At 39.5% G+C, this 23782-nt stretch overlaps 1 protein-coding gene across 1 annotated transcript in view; it reads right to left on the reverse strand.

The window, feature by feature from the left end:
• Positions 1–2842: 2842 nt before the first annotated feature.
• The window catches only part of LOC145401600 (UDP-glycosyltransferase UGT5-like), a 77986-nt gene continuing 57046 nt past the window's right edge, over positions 2843–23782 (reverse strand). Inside the window, exon 10 of the mRNA XM_080273794.1 lies at positions 2843–2978. Within this exon, the coding sequence (XP_080129920.1) occupies positions 2843–2978 (136 nt within the window). The remainder of the gene's footprint in view (positions 2979–23782) is intronic.

Below are 23782 nucleotides of genomic sequence, written 5' to 3' on the forward strand. Positions count from 1 at the left end.
TTAAACTTAACCCGAGGCGTCCCGACGACGTATGGATATGTTGCCGCGTTTTGTCACAGTGATACCTGACAACATATCCATACATTTTGCAATTGCAAGGTCCGTCATTTGCACATTTTTCAAGTTTCATGGGTAATATTTGGTAGGCATATGAGGGAGACCTTCCTCTACCCAACGCCAGGTGGGGATAATGCCTGGCTCCACCTGACCCCCCTCCCCCCCACACGCCATTTTTTCAGCAACCTACCTGTTTGCAGTGACCTGGCCAGTAAAGACATGTTGCACCACGGTCTCTCCAAAGATGAAATTCAAGGCGAAAGTGAGTCCTGAGGTGGAGGACAAAGGAAGAAACAAGCCAGAGGAGGAAAGAAGCAGAAGTGATGAGGCAGTAACGTCGTAAAAGCAGGTGCCACATGTTGATGTGTTTGGTGAGTGAACAATGCTTACATCGCCTATATTATTGTCTGAAAACCGACATACTCTTGTACTACACATAATTTCGTACCAAATAATTAAATACCTAACCAACTCTGAATAGTTTGGAATAGTTACCCTTCCCATAGAAAACGTTTTTTTCTGGACCCTGGCCTGAGAGAACACGGTACCAAGGTGAAGGTACTGTACTGTTACCTGTACAGTACTGTATTTCTAAACTCAACTGAACACTTTCTCTCTGAATTTGCGATGTTTCTCATTACAAGTGGAGGTTTTAGCCAGGAAAAAAAAAAAAAAAACGAAAATCTGCTGGGATTGGTGGGGTCATTGGTGAAATATTGGCCAGGATGCGGCAGGTTAAATAAAGAGGTTTTCAGAATGTGTAACTGTTGCTAGTGATACCTGCAATATAAAATATGTAAGTGAAAATGATGGTAGAAATAATTGGATGGTTTGGACAAGACAAGAAGCTAGGTGTTGAGAGTCTGGCTTGGAGAGTAACAGGGGGATACCATGAATGAAATGGAAGGATGGAAAGATTATATGAGATGGGGTGTGTGAGTAGGAGGGATGGCAGCCAATGACAGGAAAACTCAAAGGTTTTTATACTTTACTGAAAGTGCAATATCTCGTGGTTTCTGCACGTTTTCCACAACTACAGTCACTGAATCGACTGCGAGATGGTTTCTGAGCAAAATCTCTTGGAATTCCATTTAAATTATATATATGTAACCTATAGTTCTATAATTTCGTGTATTTTGCCATTTCTACCTATGTTTCACCATGATCAACAGCTTATGCAATTTCGTTATGGTTGGTAATTGCTTAACCATCTCCAAACCACTGGTTACATTCACACAAATTCGAAGAAACTACATGTGAACCATGTAAATCTCTTGTAATAGCTTTAATAGGGCAGTAACTACGATCAAAATTAATTAACATTGAGTAATCTATCTTTCTCAATAAGCAACTACTGTTGTTTACTGAGGATTCGTCACAGCAAACAACTGTTCAAAGCAAAAAGAGGCCTTATAATGGCAGGTAAGTCTATACTGGTAAAAATTATGAAACTGAACTGTGAAATCAGCATGAAATATCGTTGGCAAAATTCATTAGTCCACTGACGTACGAAATAACCAATTACCCCACTAGTTCCTCTCTCTGCATCGCTTTGGCTGCAAATGAGTCTTACGTCTGGCAGCCGACGGCACATGCGCAATCAACGCAAGGAGTCAAGCTTTCCAGGAAGTCACTGGCGGCTGGCCTTTGCGGCTTTGCCGGCCAGATACAGGAGTGGCGTGGAGTGGGTAAGACCTCTACAGGTCTTGTTTAAGTATATATATCCGTAATATAGAACCGGACTAGTGGGGAGACAATTTTTCCATAGGAGGGAAAATTTTAACCACTTGTAAACCTGTGTATGTTCTTAGTAGTGTGCATTGGAATGGGCTTACCCCACCTTGTCTCCAGTGCTTTCATTCTCCACTTCAGAGTACTACGGTACTAGCCAAAAGTCCCAAATGGATAAGGAGTCTGAACGTGAAATCGCTAGTCTCAGTCTTACCAATGGAGGACTGGGTAGGTAGACCTTGGTTAAGCAGCAATAGATTGTATGCTTTGGCAATGTCTGTCAGCATTTTAAAATGTCTTATGCACTGAAACACAAGCATAATGGGAGGTTATTTAGTGCCAGTAAAGTACTTTAATGCATATAATTGAAAAGGATTAAAGTTAAAGGAAGAGAGAAAAATACAGGAAGACTTATTAAAGGAGAAACACTGAAGCATGAAGATCTGGCAAAATAAGTTGATGGGTAAATTACGAAACATTGTACAGGCAAAGGATGGGCATGTTATTTAGATTGCTATACACAGAGTCCTCGTTACACGATGCCATTTTTAATAATTTTTACTGCAGTTCCTATAACACACCCACCCACCCACCCACCCACCCACCCACACACACACACACATTAAAGATCCATTGTTACCTGTAAAATAAATTTGCCAGCTACTTCCACCTCACAGGGTCAATGGGCAATTACACATTTTTAGACAGGGCTGGAGATATCTAAAGTGCTTTAAAATTATCTTTGTTACAGCTACCATATACTCGTATGTCATTTTTTTTTTTCCATAATACGACATATGATTTATGCCCCGTGGGCAATTACTCACCTCCTCACCTCTAACCTAGCAGTGTTGTCCTTTTTTAGCTACTGTTCTGGAATTCCCTCTATTCAAAAGGACACAGGATTGTGATTACATTTCATAGTCTACTGTATATGTAGGGGTGGGTGTCTATTAGACTTCCATGTACCCTATTGACTAACAGCTGTATACTTTAAAATATCCATGATATACAGTGAAGACTGGCTGTACAATACAGCATAAAAATAACACTTCTAATCAAGTTTTCGTTTGGCTCCTAATGAAAAGAGGCATCTGAAGAGAGCTCGCAGAAGGCGGTAGAGAAGCCAGAAGAGCAGCAGCACCACGCCTGCCACGCTGGCCCACACATCAACATTGTACAGCTTGTACCTGGGACAGGAAAGCATAAGATTGTAGTGTCCAAGATGAAGCCTACAAATAAAAAGAATAATAAAAAAAAAAAATCATTATTATATTTAAATTTTCGTGTACATAGTATAAACAAAACCAGTGAGTTAAATGACTGAAATTCTATCCCAATTCTACCCAGTCCCACTAAAAGATCAAACTCTCCAAAATGGTTTGATGGCAATTGTGCCAGAGCAACAGCCCAAAAGTCATTAGCATATAACTCTTACTTAAAATTAAAAACATCTGAATCACTCTCCCAATTTAAAATTGCTAGAAATCATGCAAAAGCTGTATTAAATCTATCTAAATCAAACTTCAAAAGCAAACATCAAAACTACTGAACAACCCTAATGACAATAGAATATTCTGGTCAACTCTTAATTCTTTCAGTAATAACTTTAACAAGTCATCTTCCATTCCCCCACTAAAATCTTCAGATGGCAATATTACAAATGACCCACGTGGGAAAGCAGATATCTTTGCCAGTACCTTTGCCAGAAACTCTACCATAGATGATACCAGCCAGAATGTCTCAGTACTGGAACTTGATTCTCCCGAAATTGCCCCACTTAAAATTCAGACAAGATTCGTAAAATCCATCCTAGACAATTTACCTACCAACAAAGCTCCAGGCCCAGATGGAATTCCGCCAATTGTTTTGAAAAAGTGTTCCCCTGAACTTGTCTCTGTCCTAGCCAAATTATTCAGACTATGCATACGTACTTCTTTATTCCCAAATTCATGGAAAGAAGCCAATATCCACCCAGTTCCGAAGAAAGGAAGTTCGTCTGACCCCTCCAATTACAGACCAATAGCTGTCACATCTTCTCTTGGTAAGGTATTTGAAACTTTAATTAATAAGCATATTGTTAAACACCTTGAATCCAACAACTTAATTAGTGATAGACAATACGGTTTTCGCCACGAAAGATCCACCATTGACATACTCAATCTCTTAACTCATACCATCCATCAATCAATTGATCTTTTTGGAGAAACTCATGCAGTAGCTCTTGATATCTCTAAAGCTTTCGACAGAATATGGCACCGTTCCCTGCTGTCCAAACTCCCTTGCTATGGACTAACGTCTTTTGTTCCTTTGATTTCTTCTTATCTTAGTGACAGGAAAATAAGAGTAAAAGTAGATGATGTATATTCGAATTTCCACTCAACGCTGGCGTGCCACAGAGATCAGTTCTGGCGCCAACCCTATTTCTGGTTCATATTAATGATCTCTTATCTGTCACTCACAATCCCGTTCACTCATATGCAGATGACTCAACACTACATAGTTCATTCACACTCAGACATCCATTTACAAAGTCTAATATCTCTACCTCTCAACTCAGTACAGCCATCTCCATAAATCAAGATCTAGCTACAATCAGTGAATGGGGACAAAACAACCTTGTCTCTTTTAATGCTAGTAAAACTAAATATATACAGTTTACTAATAGACAGATATTGCCAGATTCGTACATTACCTTCAGTACTACTAATATTCCCATCTCCAAATGTATTGAATTTCTTGGTGTCTCACTTAACAGTGCCCTCAGCTGGACCTATCATGTCAGATCACTTGCTAAAACCGCCTCAAAGAAACTTGGATTATTGTACAGAGTCCGTAACTTCTTCGCCGATGAGCAGTTAGCTATAATTTATGAGAGTCATGTGCGCTCTCAGCTTGAATATTGCTCACCCTTGTGGAATGATTGTGGAGAGGTTGCATTAAGACAACTAGACAAAATTCAGAATAAAGCTGTTAGAATCATTAACAACCCTGCCATTACATAAAAACTACCTCCCCTGCAAGTAAGAAGGAATGTTGCCTCCCTTGCATTATTTTACAGATATTTTTTTGGCAAATGCTCAGACGAAGTTGCGTCCATGGTGCCACCTCTCCATGCCTTCCCTCGTGCTACACGGGCATCTGGTAGCGCTCATGACTGGAATGTCACTCAACCATATTGCAGAACTTCTGCCTATCAGAATTCTTTCATTCCCCGAACTGCATCTCTCTGGAACTCGCTTCCCCAGAGTTGTTTTCCTCCAAATTTCAACCCACAACTGTTCAAGTCTAACTGTTACAGATATTTTATGAATAGAGGACACCAGTAATCTGGTGTATGGATTATTTTTTTTTCCCCATTTGTTTTTCCTTCTTCCGTTCTGTTATTTAAAAAAAAAAATTGTTGGTGTATAATACTATAATTATTAATGTTTAACACATAAAGTTTTAGTTATAAGTGAGGTTTGATAAAAAGAAAAAAAGTATCTGACCATACACGTTTTCTCATAAACTAGCAGTAGCAAGGGGATGTGACTCAGTGAAGCATGATCTTGATTTATTATCAAAAAATTATGTTAAACCCTGCTGCCCAGCCTAGTCAGTGCTGGCAAACACAGTGTTTCAGGACATATTCTTGCTTGTTGTATTTTTTTCTGTGCTGCAATGATTAAGCTAATTGAGCAAAGTCATTTCATCGAATTTTGTCAAAAACTTGGAGAGACGCAATCTGTAACCATTGGGAAGATTCAGCAGGCCTCTGGCAATCCATTGGTGTTAAAAATGAAGGGTTTGGAGTAAGGTGAACATCACGCTTGCAAACATTTTTTTTTTTTTTTCCAAATACCAAGGTGCTGGTCATCATGATTAGGAAGCTGAAGACCAAACAATAAAGAGAACTACATGGGAGTTCTCAGTCACCTACATAATGCAGTGCGTCGCATGAGACTAGAGTTAGGACTGGCAGCTCCACCACAACAATGCTGCAGCCCACTCATCTTATCTAATCCAGGAATTTTTTGGCCAAACACAGGATCTTATATAAGTCCAGCATGCTCTTTGACCATAAATTACCTTGATGATACATATGACTCAGACTTTTTTACACGCACAGCTGCTCTTACATCGGTTGTTTAACAAGCTTTTATTCTTGAAAAAAGCACTTCCAACGATTGTATCGGCAAAATTTCAAGCAGCTGCACATGGTAAATCCTTGCCCTATAGAATCCGCAATTGCATTATCACGAAGGCTTACCTCCTATTTCTGAGGTATATCCTCAATGGTCTGGATCTTCTGCAGACAAGGCTTGAACTCGTTTTTCGTACGGAGAAAACAACCACTACTATCTATATAACACATTTTATTACATGAAAGTATAACACAGTCAAGGAAATTTCCATAGTATGTTTCATACCTTAGCTGGAAGGAAACAGTGTTTGATACAATATATAATACTATTTGTGACAATGAGAGCACGGGGATACATGACTCATGGTAACCTCATCACATCACTGGAGTAAGTTACTGAATCATCTAATATGGCTTGACACAATGATGCAGGATTGGTTAATTCACGGTTTCATTTGAGCAATTTCATTCACTTCTTGTATTGTTAGGAGCTTTTTAAAAACTTACTAAAGCACTGGCGATTTCGAAAAAAGCAGTAGTGTGTTTGAAGCTTCTTCATACTGACTAGAATGATGAGGATTTCGCAAACTAGCTGAGTCCAAAACTCACCGAGAATGTGTTCTGTCAATTTGCAGAAATCCCAGTTTTTTCGGTAATTCATAATATCACCAAGAAAATATTGATAGTTTTGCAAAATCACTGGAAAGTCGATGGTTTTGCAAAGTAACCGGACATTGATGGTAACTTTGCAAAGTAACCAGGTTCTTGGTGGGTTCGCAAAATAACGGGGGATTTTGCAAAATCACCGATTTCGCAAATTCACCTTAACGCGCGCGCGTGCACACACACACACACACACACACACACACTGGGGACTGAGGAGAGCAGATGCACGCCACCACCACTCCATACCTGGCCAACTTGGCCAGTGGCATTAACCAAATTAGTATCTTTATATGAGTCAAGCTCTGTACCAGGTTAGACTAAATGGTGTTCTAATATAAAAAAGAAGTTTTAAGTAAGACTTGTTCAAACAGAAAAGAAAACAAAGTAGCGCAAGAATGTGCACAATCAGGTGATCATTTGTTTAGTCTACGACTGCACCGGAGAATGTAAGTAGTATATGTGCTTTTAGTACTGCAGGATGACCACATACTTTAGTAACGCAAATTTGGAAAAGAAAAGGGATAAAGGTAGAAAGCAGGATGATGATTTCTACCAAGAACTGGTTGAAATGGCGACTCACAATAAACTGGTGGAACGAGTACACAGACTAGAGATGGCTTTTCAGAATGAGATTGATGAAATTAAGAAACAGATGGACTTGCAAAAGGAAGAAATAGAAAAATTAGGAAAGGAAGTCAACAAGAAAGACACAACCATAGATGAGTTAACAGTAGAAGTGGGTACACATAGGAGGAAAATTAGTGAAATGGCAAGTACAGTAGTCAACCATGAGAGTATTATGGAAGAGTTAAAAAATGATACAGAGACAATTAGGCAAGTAAGTAGTCTGATAGACCAGAGCAATGATATTGAGGAGAAAATAACACAGGTGAATGAAGCTGTGCAAAGCTACAAAAATGATGTGGAAACCACTTATGCTGAAATGGTGAAGGTAAAGAAAGAATTGGACACAAGGGTGGAAGAAAAAACCATTAAAAAGGAAGTGAAAATAATAATCCAAAACAATCCTAAGTTAGTCTGAGATTCAGCAGATATCAACAAATCTATGTAATCACTGGTATAGAAGAGGAAGAAGTAAAAAACAAGATCTCAAGAGACAAAAAGGAGATGGCAAATGTAATGAGCATATTGAAAGAAGCATCAGAGGAAATCTGTACTAAAGAAACAGTAGGTTAGGGAAATACGAGAGAAGCAAGTCAAGGCTCCTAAAGGTAACCTTCCAGAGTGTAAACACCGTGGAGGAGATACTAAAAAATGCAAAGAATCTTATGGAAAAAGAAGAGTTCAAAATTGTATGGATAAAAAGATGCCTAACACAAGAGGAACTGGAATTACTGAAAGAGAAGAGAGAGGAAGCAAAAACAAAAAATGAGGGAAGATCAGAGGAGGAGAAGAATACATTTTTTTACAAAGTAATTGGATTGCAGGTATGAAAGTGGTACATAAACAGGAGGGAATAAAAAGGAGGAAGGTAGTAGAACCAAGTCATGACAAGTATATAAACATGATGATTAAGTTGATGATACTCAAATGTGGATGGAATGGTATCTAAATTATTAAAGATGAATGATTATGTCAGAGAAATATGCATAACTGAAACAGAATTAACACCAAGGATATCAAATGACATCCTAAACTTAGAGGAATATAATATATGGAGAAGAGATAGGGACTTAAAAAAATGAGGAATTTTAATATTAACTAAGAAAAATCTAAAAGTCAAAGAAATAGAACTAGCTATACCCTCAAAAGTAGAACTGTTTGCAGTAGAGATCAATACATCTGAAGGGAAAGTAATTGTAGCCAATTTGTACATGCCACCCAGATCAAACACATGGGAAAGAGACGAATATGAAGGCCTGGTGGAGAGTACAATTCAGCGTTTAAGAGCATTACTACATAAAATGGAAGAGAAATCGGAAAGGATTATACTAACTGGAGATTTTAATACAAATATAAATTGGAATACTCTTGACATAATAAGCCAAGAAAGCTGTTGGGACCAAAAGCTCCTGGATCTCGTGCAAGAGTTTTTCCTAACGCAACATGTAAGGGAAAGCACCAGAAAAAGAGGACTCGATGTACCCTCAGTGCTAGATCTCATATTTACTAGGCAAGAAAACGATATTGACAATTTAATATATCACCCTCCATTCGGCAAAAGCGACCATGCAGTACTAAATTGCAACTTCAGGATTGCATATGACAGTTAACAGCAATGAAAGTTACAAAAAGAGCCTAAACTATAAAAAGGGAAAGTATCATTACCTAAAGAAGTACTTCTTAGAAAATGATTGGGAAAAGGAGCTTAGAGGATAAGATTTAAATGCTATATATAAAAAATTTTGTGAACTTTATGAAATACGAGTCCAGAAGTACATCCCACAGCACAAAGAAGTAGAAAAGAAAAGAAAGAAATGGTTCAATTAAGAATGTAAAAAATCAAAAGAAAAAAGAGATTTGTTGTGGAATAGATACAGAAAACACAATAGTGAAAGGGCATATAATAATTACAAACAGGCAAAAAACGATTATACAAGAATAAGGAGGGAAGCCCGAAAACAGTTTAAGGAAGATATCATAAATAAAAGTAGTGACCAACCGAAGCAATTTTACAGCTACATCAGAAGCAAAACCAAAGTAAAAGATATAGTACAATCCAGTCCGGACGAGGGAATCACCTATACACAAGAGAAGGATATTTGTGAAGCACTAAACAAGAATTTCCAATCAGTTTTTACAGAGGACAAAAATTTTGATAGGGATTATGTGGAACATGCATGCCCACACATACTACCAGATATACAAACATCAGAAAAAGTAATACAGGAGGAGCTAAATAAATTAGACAAAGGAAAAGCAAATGGTCGTGATGAAATTTCATGTTGGGTGCTACATGAATGTGCAAAGGAGGTAAGTAAACCATTATTTTTAATTTTCAAGAAATCCTTAAGTCAAGGTAAACTACCTGATATTTGGAAGAAAGCAAACATTGTTCCCTTATTCAAGAAAGGGAATAGACAAAATCCACTCAACTACCGACCGGTATCACTAACCAGTGTTGTAAGCAAGGTATTAGAAAAGCTTATAAGAAAAGCTTGTGTAAATCACCTAGAAGAACACAATATGATAACAGAAAGACAGTTTGGTTTCAGAAAAGGAAAATCATGTGTTACTAATCTGTTGAGCTACTATGACAGAGTAACAGACACATTACAGGAAAGAGAAGGATGGGTGGACAGTATCTATCTAGACTCCAAGAAAGCATTTGACACAGTACCACACCAAAGACTTTTATGGAAACTGTACCATCAAGGATGTATTCAAGGCAAACTGTATTGTTGGATGTAAGATTTTCTCATTAAATGAGAAATGAGAACAGTACTAAGGGGAAATTACTCATCATGGAAAGAAGTGACTAGTGGAGTACCACAGGGCTCAGTGCTGGCACCAATCATGTTTTTAGTGTATATAAATGATACAGACAGTAACACTGGAAATGAAACCTATCTACATATGTTTCCAGATGATGCAAAAAATACAAAGGAGAATTACGAACTTAAGGGATCTAAGCAACGGAGAAAGGCTAAATAAACTGAATCTACCAACACTACAGGAGAGAAGGAAAAGAGGTGACATGATTATGCTATATAAATGCATATCAGGGAAGGAGAAAATAGACATAAATGAAGCATCAGCAAGAGGACACTGCAAAAAACTGCATAAGAAGAGAGGTGATACAGACGTAAGGAAATTTAGTTTCCCAAATAGAGCAATTGATCAGTGGAATGCACTACTGAATGAAATAATGTGTACCAAAAATATTCACAAATATAAGGATATGTGCGATAAATATGGTTTAAGACACGGGACAGTACGAGCTTGACTCATTCCTGTAAAGATACAATTAGGTAAGAACAATTAGGTAAGAACACACACACACACACACACACACACACACACACACACACACACACACACACACACACACACACACAAACATACACACACAGAAAATTTTTTAAGCATGATTCCTATCACAACCTTCCTTCTGATCGTCAGTATGTGTTACGTCAGGGACGCTCCACTGGCGATCTTCTCATCTACCTATCAGACTCCTGGTCATCCTCCTTTCGGGACTTTGGCGAAAGCTTTACCATTGCACTTGACATCTCAAAGACTTTCGATCGAGTCTGGCATAAATCTTTAATTTCCAAACTGCCCTGTTACGGCTTCTATCTTTCTATCTGAATCTATAGCTTCCTTTCTGGTTGTTCTATAGTCACCGTTGTAGAAGACCATCGTTCTTCTCCCAGATCTATCAACAGTGCTGTTCCTCAGGGCTCTGTCCTTTCTCCAACTCTCTTCCATTTATCCATCAATGACCTTGTATGCTGTTCGTCTAACGCTATCCACTCGTACCCTGATGATTCCACCCTTCACCTTTCCATTCGGTACTCGCAACGTCCATCTTAGCATTTACTTCAACAAACAAGGGATGTGGCAATGGCACACCAAATGTCTGACTTGGTTTGTATCTCTGACTCGGGTAAAAATAATCTTGTTGTTTTTAATGCATCAAAAACTCAGTGTTTACACCTATCAAGCCGATCCTCCACAGGTATACCCACTAATGTTTAATAATATCCAGCTCAATCCTGCATCATCCTTGAACATGCTTGGGGTTTCATTCACTCGGGACTTATTTTGGAAAGATCATATTGCATCTCTTGTAAAATCTGCTTCCAAGAGATTAGGTGTGCTAAGCCGTCTCCGTACCATCTTTCTTCCTGCACAGTTGTTGACTTTATACACGAATTTTATTTGCCCCTGTGTAGAGTACAACTCTCATGTGTGGGTAGGCTCCCCACATACAGCTCTTCTGAACAGGGTGGAGTCAAAGGCTTTTCATCTCACTCTCCTTCCCTTACTGGCTCCTTTCAACCTCTGTCTCTTCGCCACACTGTTGCATGTTTATCTCTTTTCTATTGCTACTTCAATGGTCACTGCTCCTCTGAACTGTCTGCTTGCATCCTTCCACCTCTACGACGGTGCGTAGCACCTGTCTAGCAACAATCTCTCATCCATTTACTGTCCAACTCTCTGACGCAAGAGTTAACCGTTATTCCCAGTCCCTCATTTATGCAACCGGTCAACTCTGGTACTGTGTCTGTAATTCCTACTTCCTGTGATCTCCAGTCCTTCAAACACAGTGTGTCTAGGCATCTCGAATGGAACGGATCCTGAATTTGGCTCTCGTTTGTACTGTTTTTTTTTTCCTTAGAAGGAACGGTTTGTGGGCTACTGGGCTTTGGTCCTTCTTTCTTGCGTAAACACACACACACACACACACACACACTTAAAAAGGATGAACTTAAATGTAAGTGCACATATTAAGCTGATCGCACCCAAGTATGAAACCATGCACTTAATAAATCAGACAATGCAACACTGGGAAGAAAAAGTAGGATTATGTTTAACCCATATTATGTATACAGCCCAGATCCAGTCATCTTTGTAATTTTCTCCATGATAATCATTTCCTGTATTAAGTTTGGCCATGCATAGAATGCAAGCAAGGATTGCTAACCTGGAATCAGTGTTTAAGAACTGTTCTGTGCAAGTGAGACAAAATTGAATTAATATTGTATATATATATATATATATATATATATATATATATATATATATATATATATATATATATATATATATATTATATAAAATAAAGTATGGTTCCTTCTTCGTCACATAAAAAAAAAACATAATATAGGCTTACTTTAATTATACTATTATATCTCACTTATATATATATATATATATATATATATATATATATATATATATATATATATATATATATATATATATATATATACAGCAAGTCCTTCTCATATATATATTGTATAATTGACTACAGCAGTATTGCCATCGTACTATTTTATTATTTCTATTATATTATGAGTTACTTGAGAGGAGCATGTGGAGTGACGTGGAAGGACAGGTTGACGAATGAAGAAGTGAAGGAACGTTGTGGGGTGGATGTGGATGTGGTTGAGAAGATTAGGAGAAATACACTGAGGTGGTTTGGACATGTGGAGAGAATGGAGAATGAAAGACTGACTAAGAGGGTGTATGTAGGTGAGGTGGAGGGAGGGAGAGGGAGGGGTAGACCGAGGATGAGGTGGAGGGATGGAGTTGAGAGGTATATGAGGGAAAGGGGGGTGAGTTGGGGGGGAGGGCAGTCAAATGGTGGGTGACAGAGTGACTTGGAGGCGTTTTGTCTGCAGCCACCCTTTGCGGGATTAGGGCGTCGGGCTATAGATAGATATTGTACATGTACAATTTTATAACTACATTATCCCAATTATGTAACTTTACAATATTATGTATTTCACTTCATTACCTTACAAGGTGATTGTAATAGTATGCATTAATATGTTGTGACAATATTTACTGTCGATGGTACGCCAGTTTCGCGTGACCGAGCTATATGTAGGCATAATATAACACAATACTGTATGTAACTATATAGCTGTACAGCAGGTAACAATATGTAAAACAGGTAGTTATGTCTGAGTTCTCCAGGAAGAGTTACAGAACACATCTCGTTGCCTAAAGAACCAGGAATGTCAATTCACATAATGTATATCCGTAACCTTGTTGTCCCAGACCATGAAGAATCCTTAACCATACGATGTATCTCAAACTTCCTCGAAGCCCAGACGAACAAGAATTTCATGACTTATCCAAACATGTGGAGTAATCAGCCCTAGTCAGTTAGTCCACGTGATAGGAAATTTACCATCCATTCACATCCTTTCCACGCTGTATATAATGTCGGAGAGATTCCCTTCAGATCAGAGAGAAAGGGGAGAGAAGGGCTAGAGAGAGAAGGTCCGACGCTAGGGTCATGCTCTGCTACACTGTAACTCACTAATATAACTGTGTGCAATAAACTTGGTAACCAAAGAGTGCTGCAACTCACCTCGTTGACACTACGTCTCACTACTTTATTCTGGCTGAGCTTAATGATCCATAATCGATTGCCCTATCTCCCTACAAGTACTTAAGACCACGCTATCGAGAACGTAAACACACACACACACACACACACTACATATATATATATATATATATATATATATATATATATATATATATATATATATATATACAGAGAGAGAGACAAACGCCTTAATCCCGTAAAATGTGGCCATATACAAATCGCCTCCATGTCACCCTATACCCGCCCAGTTCACACTTTTCACTCTCATATACAGTACCTCTCCATTTCACCTTTCATCTCATCCCTGGTCTCCCCATTCCTCCCCTCCCCTCCACTTCACACACATACATTCTCCTTGTTAGTCTCTCACTCTCCATCCTTTCCACATGTCAAACCACCTCAGTGTATCTCTCTTAACACTTTCTATCACATCCATATCCACTCCATAACATTTCTTCACCTCCTCATTTGTCAGTCTGTATGTCTTTGTAGCTCTCCATGCTCCTCTGAAATTACTCATTTCCATTGTCCCCACTCTTGACTTGTGTCCGTCCAACAAGGTCCAAGCTTCACTTCCATACGTTAGAGTGGGTATCACAATACTATCATGCAGCGGCTTTTTTACTTCCATGGTCATTTCCCTATTCTTATCACTGCTTTCAAAGAACCAGCTACCTTTCTTCCTTGTTGTTCCCGTCCTTTATCCTCCAAACTTCCATCAAATCCAAACTTCCATGTTATATATATATATATATATATATATATATATATATATATATATATATATATATATATATATATATATATATATCATCATCATCAGCCGTTGAGGTCCACTGCAGGACCGGCCTATCCCTAACGAAGCAGGGACGATACAGCCAATGTATCTCTACCCAGTGGCTTAGGCTGTCTGGTAGAGACTGTATGTAGGGTGAGAAGTGCTTGTAAGTGTAAATGTAGTGGCTTTGGATGTGTGTGTAGTCTGTGAACCAAGTGTAATCAGCCCGCCTTAAGCCGACTGGGTGCAAGCATACTAGTATGCGACGCTGGTTCAACCACAGCACCCCTTATGTACGCACACTCTACCACTGTGGCTCCATATATATATATATATATATATATATATATATATATATATATATATATATATATATATATATATATATATATATAAGGGGGTTAATTGTGCACTTACACTTAATGGCAGAAACGAATCAGTATTTAACCCCCACTGCGCTCATCGACTCATATGAGGTGATATGCAGGCCACCCCTGGCTGTGCTGATCACATCATAGTATAGCTCGGTTCACAGAGTCTGATGCACTGATTTTGCCAGCCGAGATCACGTGGATTTGGTAACACTGCACGATGCTTTCGTGCGCTGATTGGTCAATTTTCGTTTTGTTTAAACGTGCGCCAAATTAATTTGTATTCCAACCAAGGCCCTCATTTATTTGTAAGATGCCGATTGTACAGATACCAATTAAAACAATGATATCTTTAATGATAATTATGTGCCTTTTAAATTACTAGAGATAAACCTGAACGAAATTGATAAAACTAACTAAAGTCGCAACTGGACGCATACGGAGAAGAGTCAGTGCCTGATTTATTCGTTTAAATTCATTTAATAATGTTTGATTTCGCTCAGATATTATTTTCTCATGGGGTTTCATTTAATCTTACTTTCCTTTTTTCAGCCATTAAAAAAATATTCGGTTCATTGTACTCTGATGTAATCCGTTACTTTCCCGTCTCCTCTCAGTTGAGGGGACTGAGATATGCTTGAGGAGAGGGTGCATGGTGGCCAGGGATTCGGTGTCCGTCTGTCTGTCTGTCTGTCTCTTGAAGATGTTCAGGAATATCAAGCACCAAACTTATTAATGTAAGAAATAATTGTACTGAATCTGACTACGAATACAAACAAATGCAGATTTATCAAGCTACTGTTACCTATGGAGGTAATGAAAATGTGTATGTACACTATACTCTATTCATATATATATATATATATCATCTCATCTCATCAGCCGTTTGAGTGTCCACTGCAGGACCGGCCTATCCCGACCGAAGTCGGGACGATACAGCCAATGTATCTCTACCAAGTGGCTTAGGCTGTCTGGTAGAGATTGTATGTAGGGTGAGAAGTGCTTGTAAGTGTAATTGTAGTGCTGGAGTGGCTTTGGATGTGTGTGTGTAGTCTGTGAACCAAGTTTAATCAGCCCGTGCAAGCCGACTGGGTGCAAGCTTACTAGTAAGAGACACTGATTCAACGACAGCACCCCTGGTGTCCGCCAATGCAGTACGTGGCCGGGTGAACACTCTCAAAATTTATTACCCTGGTGGGGCGCGAACCCTGGCTCACCCGTGTACGAACCGCACACTTTACCACTGTACCACAGAGGCTCCACATGTATATATATATATATATATATATATATATATATATATATATATATATATATTGAGCATAGCATGTATTTGCCCTAGTGAGGTGTGTGTGTGTGTGTGTGTGTGTGTGCTTACACAAAGAACAATTATTAGATGCTAAGCTAAGCATATCCAGAGTAAGGTTGTATATTAGTACATGAGATAATGAAGGGCATGGTGTACACTGTAGACTGTGACACTGTGTAGTAGTGGTGGGGAACACATTTGAGCCTTCACAGGACCTTGTGACCACATTGCTATGAACGTTCGAATTCACGGCACAGTCCCCAACCATGTTTGTATGCGTCCAGTTGCGCCTTTACTTAGTTTTGTTATCAGTTTTGTTCAGGTTTATCTCTAGTAATTTAAAAGGCACATATTTATCAGTTAAGATATCATTGCTTAATTTGTATCCGTATAATCCGGCATCCTACAAATAAACGAGGGCCTTCGTTGGAATACAAAGTCAATTTGGTACACGTTCAGACAACAGATATTGACCAATCAGCACATGAGAGCATCGCACGGAGTAACCAAAACCACCTGTCCTCAGCTGGCAAAATCAGTGCATCAGATTCTGTGAAACCTACTATAGGCGATGTGTCTCCGTGCCATAATTTCAAACACGAGGAAGTGTCAATGGTTTTCATGGGAACGCTGACTCTTCTGCGCCATCAGAGCTGTTGCCAAACCCTGCCATATAGCAGTTGCCAAACACCACATTTTTAGTATTTCAGATATGCAGGCCACCCCTGGCCGCACTGATCACCTCACATGAGGCGATAGGTCTCTGTACCATAATTTCAAGCATGAGGAAGCATCAGTGGTTTTCATGGGAACGTTGAGTCCCCCTCTACACCACCAGGAGCTGTTGGCAAGCCCTGCTGCACCGCATTTGCCAAATAGCGCCTATTTAGTAATTCAGTTCTCGATTCTAGTCAGCAATGGCGGATTCATGTCCGTCTACCTCCCAAGGTGCTGGCGACTTATCATCACCCTCACACCCACGCAAGAGGTGTAAATTACAAAAAGACGAGAGTGATGAAGAGTTTGAGCTCAGAAGCACGTGTCACCTTTTCTTTGGGATAGGCCAATGGACAAAGGCAAAAGAGTTTACTAGGCAGGCTGTAAGCACAGAAGCAAGGTTCTCAAGGACAACAGGAGGGACCCCATCAGGCCCATATGCGTTGTTACTATTGGGGAAGGTGAGGGCAAAGAGTATATAAATTAAAGATATTATAATGTCATTCATGAGAAAGCCAGAGGTGGAAAGTGATGGAGCAATAGCACTGGAACTGTTTAAGGAGGAACTGGAGGAGAAAGTCTGAGCAAGAATTTCTGCTATTTTAGTATAAGAAATAGCTAGAGGCCATTGCTGAGGGAAGGACGAGTGTTAGTTTTTTTTTGCAAGGTGCCAGAAGGAGCGGGAAGAAGGTGAGTTGCAGAGTTCAGAGCATTTAGCATGCATGAAATAATTCTTAGCAGGCCGGAGAACATACTAAACACAGCTCTTGACAAAGACATAAAAGAGATGAAATTCAGCAATGGGGTTATCTGGTGCCTTTTGTAGGCTATCAGTCGCCTCAGACAACTGAGTCTCCGTGTGGAAAGAAAGGTGAGGTTTAGATGAAGAGCGGTGCTTTCACTAGAAAGAAAATTAGAGAAAAGGTCACGAATGCTGTAGAAATTACTAAATACGGAGACTGACAATGGTCCCATGCATCTCACTTGGCTGTCACTGGAAGAAGGGAGGATGGTGGGAGCTTTTATGTCTCCTCCCCACTCGGGACTCCTAGGCTGAGTGTTGAAAAGCCATTTTTTTTTTTTTAATTAGAGTTGGAAGTGTGGTGTGTAATATGCATGCAGCTTAGTGCTGACAGAAAAAATTGTATAGGAGAGTATGCTGGTCTAATCTTTAAGTTACTGACACAGTATCACTACACAACTGCTACCACTCCTTCTACTCACCAAAATTAATCGCACAAAATTTTCAGAACTATTATAACACATGAAATAATAAATGCCATTATGATTACGGTGGGTATTACAATGTATAACATGTAAGTACCATGAAGAAGAGACTAGAAATAGATATCACGTAAGGCATATCTATCAAAATATCACATACTGCATATGTTGCTCACTCAAAGCGATCACTATGTAACAGTTATTAGATGTCTGTGTTTCAGATACTCATAGAGGCTGTTAAACAAATTTATCATAGCCTGCACTGAACAGAGAATACTTCACAATGAATGCAAATGATACAACAAAGCAGTCCACATCTTTAAAAAAAATAAAGTAGAATTAATTAACCTTTTCCTGTGTGTATCAGAATGCATTACTTTTTTTATTACTGTAATCGTCCTAAAACTTGTTTAAAAAGTCATCCTTGTTGATATATTTGGTTCTTGATTGTTCAGTTCCCAGTACACATTTATCACTGGAGGTGGCGTCACACTGGATCATTTTTCGCTCATGGCTTGCAGAGTGCTGAGCGTTTGTTGGCCAGAAAGGCATTCTCGCAAGCAACAGCTGGTAGCTTGCACTTTCTTTCCACCTGGGGAGCACCAGCCACCAGCCGTTGCTTGCAAGAATGCCCTTCTGGCCAGCAAAAGCTCAGCGCTCGGCAAGCCCTGAACGAAAAATGATCCAGTGTGATGCTACATTAAGTCATGAGTTAGGTAGAGGGGTGTCAGAGATATCTGGGGAAGCATAAGCCTCCCACGCTTCCTTCCCCCCCCTCTCACCCGGGAGGTAAGCTATTGCTCTTAGAAGATGCTTCTGACCATCCTCCTTCACTGAACTTTTCTAGTGTTCTTGTAACATACGGAGTAGGCCAGCATATACGTACTTTCATGTACATTTTCCTCTAACTGTATACTCCAAACTCGATGCACATTTCACATGATGCTTCCTGTTCCAAAATTTGTAGTGATAATGTCTCAACATGTAGCCTCGAAATCCCTGGAGAGGACTTGGAGGAAAAAATAAATGGCCCCACTATCCACCCCTCTCCCAGTGACGACCAAGTGAAATGTACTGGATTCTTGTCTGTCTCACTGTTTTTCCATTTCGTTAACATTAATGACCGAACACCACCTCTCTTCCTCTAAATCACTTCCTTTCTTCCTCACTGAGACTTAAGATGTATAAAGCAACTGACGGTAAAGCCTTCTTTGTATCCTCCAACTTTCTGTATTCTCCTATGAAAGCCAAAGATGGATGTTGTGTTACTTAGGCAACTATACTGTATATCTAGCTCTGGTGTTCATGAACTTGAATCCTTTGAATTTTCTACAATCTGGTTTCAGCTATCTAGTCATTCTTTGATTAAATATTTATGTGGTGTTTATTTACTCCTCGTTGCGTCTGTCTATTTATCTATCTATTGCCAGACGCCTTAATCCCATACGGGGTGGCCACAAACAAATCGCCTCCACGTCACCCTGTCCCCCGCCATTTCACTGCCCTGCTTACAATTCACACACCCCTCTCTACATACCTCTCCACTCCATCCCTCCATCTCATCCTTGGCCTTCCCCTCCCTCTCTCCCCCTCCACCTCACATACACTCGCCTCGTCAGTCTGTTACTCTCCATCCTTTCCACATGGCCAAACGACCTCACTGTGTTTCTCCTAACGCTTCCTATCACATCCACACCACAATGCTCCTTCACATTCTCATTTGTCAGTCTGTCTCTCGATGTGACTCCACTGGCTCCTCTCAAATAGCTCATTTCCACTGCTCTCACTCTTGACTTGTGTCCCTCCAGCAAGGTCCAAGCTTCACTTCCATAAGTTAGAGTTGGTATCACATTACTGTCATGTAATAACTTTTTCACTTCCATGCTCACTTCTCTCTTTCTTATCACTGCCTTCAAGGAACCAGCAACCTTTCTTCCTTGTTGTACCCTTTCAAGCACTTCACCCTCCTAACTTCCATCCTTACTCATCACACTACCCAAGTACTTAAACGTACTCACATTTTCCATTTCCTCATCATCCAACCTCACTGTACAGTCACTGATTACACCTCTTTCGAAGACCATAACTTTGCTCTTCCCTACATTCACCTTTAGATTCCGTTTCTTACACAGTCTCCCAAACTTATCCACCAAGCCTTGCAGCTCCCCTTCGTCTTCACTTAACAACACAGTAAAATCTGCAAACAACAGTACAGGGAGTTTCCAAACCCTCCCCTCTCTCATTAGGGCCACTCCAACATCCACTGGTCTACTTTGTATCTCTTTTATAACCCTATCCATATACAGATTGAACAGCCAAGGAGACATGACACATCCCTGTTTCAATCCAACCTTCAAATAGAAAAACTCACTCAGTTCACTATTCACACGCACTGCTGCCTTGGCCCCCTCATACATACTCTTCACAGCCTTCAACAACTTCCCATCTACTCCATATATTCTTAATACTTTCCACAGTCCTTGTCTATCCACCCTGTCATATGCTTCTCCAAATCCAAGAAGGCCGCATACAACTTCTTTCCCTTCTCTAGAAACTTTTCCACTAAAAATCTAAGAATGAATATCTGATCTATACAATCTCTTCCCTTCCTAAAGCCTTCCTGTTTTTCTCCAACTAATTCCTCTGTTATTTCCCTACCTCTGTCAATAAGTATCCTACCGTATACATTTCCTTGTTGAGTCAATACTGGAGATTGTTTTGATTAACTTCAACGATGGAACATATTTTATATATGTCTCTTTCCTCTGAACTCTCCACAGGAGGTGATTTAAATGTTCACGCTAACTCTGACTTTCCTCTGAATTCACTGATCCACCTGGTGAACAAACCTACATCGTTTCTATCTCAAATAACCTAGAGCAGCTAGTACAATATCCTTCAAGTTCCCAACTGCCTTAGAGAAAGCTCTAACATAATTGGCCTTTCCTTACAACTAATCTGTCTGCTTACTCTTCTTATCTTTTCTCTCATCCTGGGCTCCTATGATCACAGTTTTTAGCATTAACCTGTAACAATGCTCCAGTAGAGCCTATGGACCCTCCCAGGAAAAAGTGGCTATGGCACTTTTGAGATGCTGGTTGGGTGAGTCTTAGTACTAATTCTTTTATATTTCGTACATTAATTATTGCTTTAAAGGCCGATAGGCATCTCTGTGTTTGTCACATATTTCAAAGTTTACCCTCTAGGACATGGAATCGTACAAAAGTTTAATCTCGATATTTCAAATGTTCAAAACAGGGAGGAGGCCTACAAGAGGTAACATCACTTTTTATGTTTTTGCCCGGAAATATGCTAGTCTCTTCCTTGCTCTTCTTAGAATATATGCTCTGAACTCTCTAGCTCTTATTTTTTCTGCTCATGGGCACATTACCAAAAACCTTTCCAACAAATTTACTTCATCCACCTTCACTCCTCTTTTCCATCCTGATTTCTTCTGCTGAAAATGCAGAACTATTCTTCTAGACTCTGTCCTCCAGTTCCATTTTGGATGATTCTGGCACTGTTCCTCCGGCTTCTCTCCCCTCTGTCTTCCTCATGACTGACATTAAAATTTCAATTGACGTATTTTCTGCACTTTCTGGCTTCAATACAGCCAAGGCGTACGGGCCTGTTCAGCTGATCTTCTTGTTCTGAAGAATAATACTTCTTACAACCTGCCCAGGTAAACTCTTTCACATTTATCTACCGACTTGCACCTTTCCATCTGGCCGGGAATTTGCTCTCTTTCACCTGTTTTGAGGAACGATGACCGTTCTCAGTCCTGTAACTATCGCTGAATCACTTTAGCATCCTTGATTTCTAAAGATTTCGAAACTATTCTCAAGAAAAGTAAAAAATAAAGCACCTTTCCTCTCATAACCTTTTCTGTCACCAGTATATTCTACCAGTAACTCAAAACTGGCAATTTTCTCAGCTTCCTTTCAGAATACTGGCCATCCTACTTTCGGGAAATGATTAAAGCTTTTTCATTGGACATCTCAAAGGTTTGCAATCGAGTCGGTCTTGAATCCTTAATGGTCAATCTGTTTTTTACGGTTTCTAATCTTTTGTCTAAGCCTTCATCTCCAGCATCCTTTTTGGTCGTTCTAAAACTGTTGCAGACGGCCTCTGGCTTTCTCCCACAACTATTAACGGTGGTGATCCTCAGTGTTCTGTCCTGTCACCAACTCTCTTATTCTCCTGTAAGTGACGTATGGTGTACATCTAACCCTATCCACTCGCTTGCCAATAACTCTATCCTTCAATGTTCTATCAACTTATCATAGCGTCCATTGCAACAGTTTCTTCTAGAAACGTGGGATGTGGCTATACCACACCTAATATATGACACGTCTAATAGATCTGATTAGGGTCAAATCAACTTTACTGGTATTAATGCATCATAGACTGAGTTCCTACATCATCTGACACGCCAACAATATCCACAGGAGTATCCTTGAATATTCAACAACTTTCAGTGCAATCCTGCATCGTCATTCAATTTTCTTGGGGTTCTTTCTCTCAGGAATTTTCTAGGAGAGATCATAGTTATCTTTCCTGCAAAATTTGCATCCAAATGACTGGGAGTGCTAAGCTGACTGGATGCCTTCTTTAATCTATCATAGCGCTTGATTTTATACAGGGGTTGTATTCCTCCCTCTGTGGATTCCAACTCTCATGTGTGGGCAGGGGGCTCTCCACATAGGCTACAGCTCTTCTCAAGTAGGTGGAGTCAAAGTTTTTTCTCTTATTATCTCCCTTCCTCTTAATGGCTCCCTTCATCCTCTATTTCTTTGCCACCCATTGCTGTTGCATTATTTCGGTTTTATTGCTGCCTCAATGATCACTGCTGCTCTGAAGCTGGAAAAGTCTTCCTTTGTCTGTATTTCCTTCTTCCTATGACCTCCAGTCTTTCAAGGCGATGTGTTAAAACTTCTCGAAATGACAGGATCTTGATTTATTTATTTATTTATTTATTTATTTGTTTTACTTGAAGGAACAATTTTTCGGACTTCTAACATTTGACTTTTTGTTCATTCCATAAGAAACTTGCCTCATTTCTATTTCATTCTTTCTACTGCTCTTTTTCTTTTCTTGTCTTCAACATTACAGTAGTTTCATGTTGAACGACTTTCAGATGGAAAGATTAGGCATATTGTTAGGCATTACATAACCACCGGTTTACTGGAGGTCTGTCTGTCGCGTTGCTCAAGAAGAACAGAATTTTAAAAATAAACGAGAAAGTTGGACATTGTTGCGAAGAGGTTAACATTAGGTTTTCTGGCGAAGCCACATGAACTACAATAAATCAATACATTTTTTTCAATATACATAGACATTTTTAGGAAAAAGGTAGTGTTACATCCTCGTCCCACACTGCCACAGGCTTCAACAGTAGTAGTACAGTACAGGAAAAACGTTCCCCAGTGAGTTGTTCTTCCTATGGTCAGCCTTTAGGTGTGCAGTACACAAGATCAGCTGAGGCGAAAATAAACACTGGCTGCTTAAAGTTCACTATCTTTGTTTTCCAAATAATTCCACGTAATGCTTTCCAACTTCATTGTTCTCAGAAGCACTGAAGCTATACACACTTTACTAACTGCTATTACACTTAATGCTTAGTAACACTTCACAGTTATTACAGTTAATGCTTGCCAACACTTCACTGTTTTCTCAAGTACTAATGATATACAAACTTCAATAATCCGTCACTGTTTGCTACTGTTTTTACAAGTACCGAAAGTACACAATCTTCACTAACACCACACTGACG

Source organism: Coenobita brevimanus, chromosome 56 (assembly GCF_032717465.1).
Source record: "Coenobita brevimanus isolate Jiangsu-jjx chromosome 56, ASM3271746v2, whole genome shotgun sequence".
Classification (NCBI taxonomy): domain Eukaryota; kingdom Metazoa; phylum Arthropoda; class Malacostraca; order Decapoda; family Coenobitidae; genus Coenobita; species Coenobita brevimanus.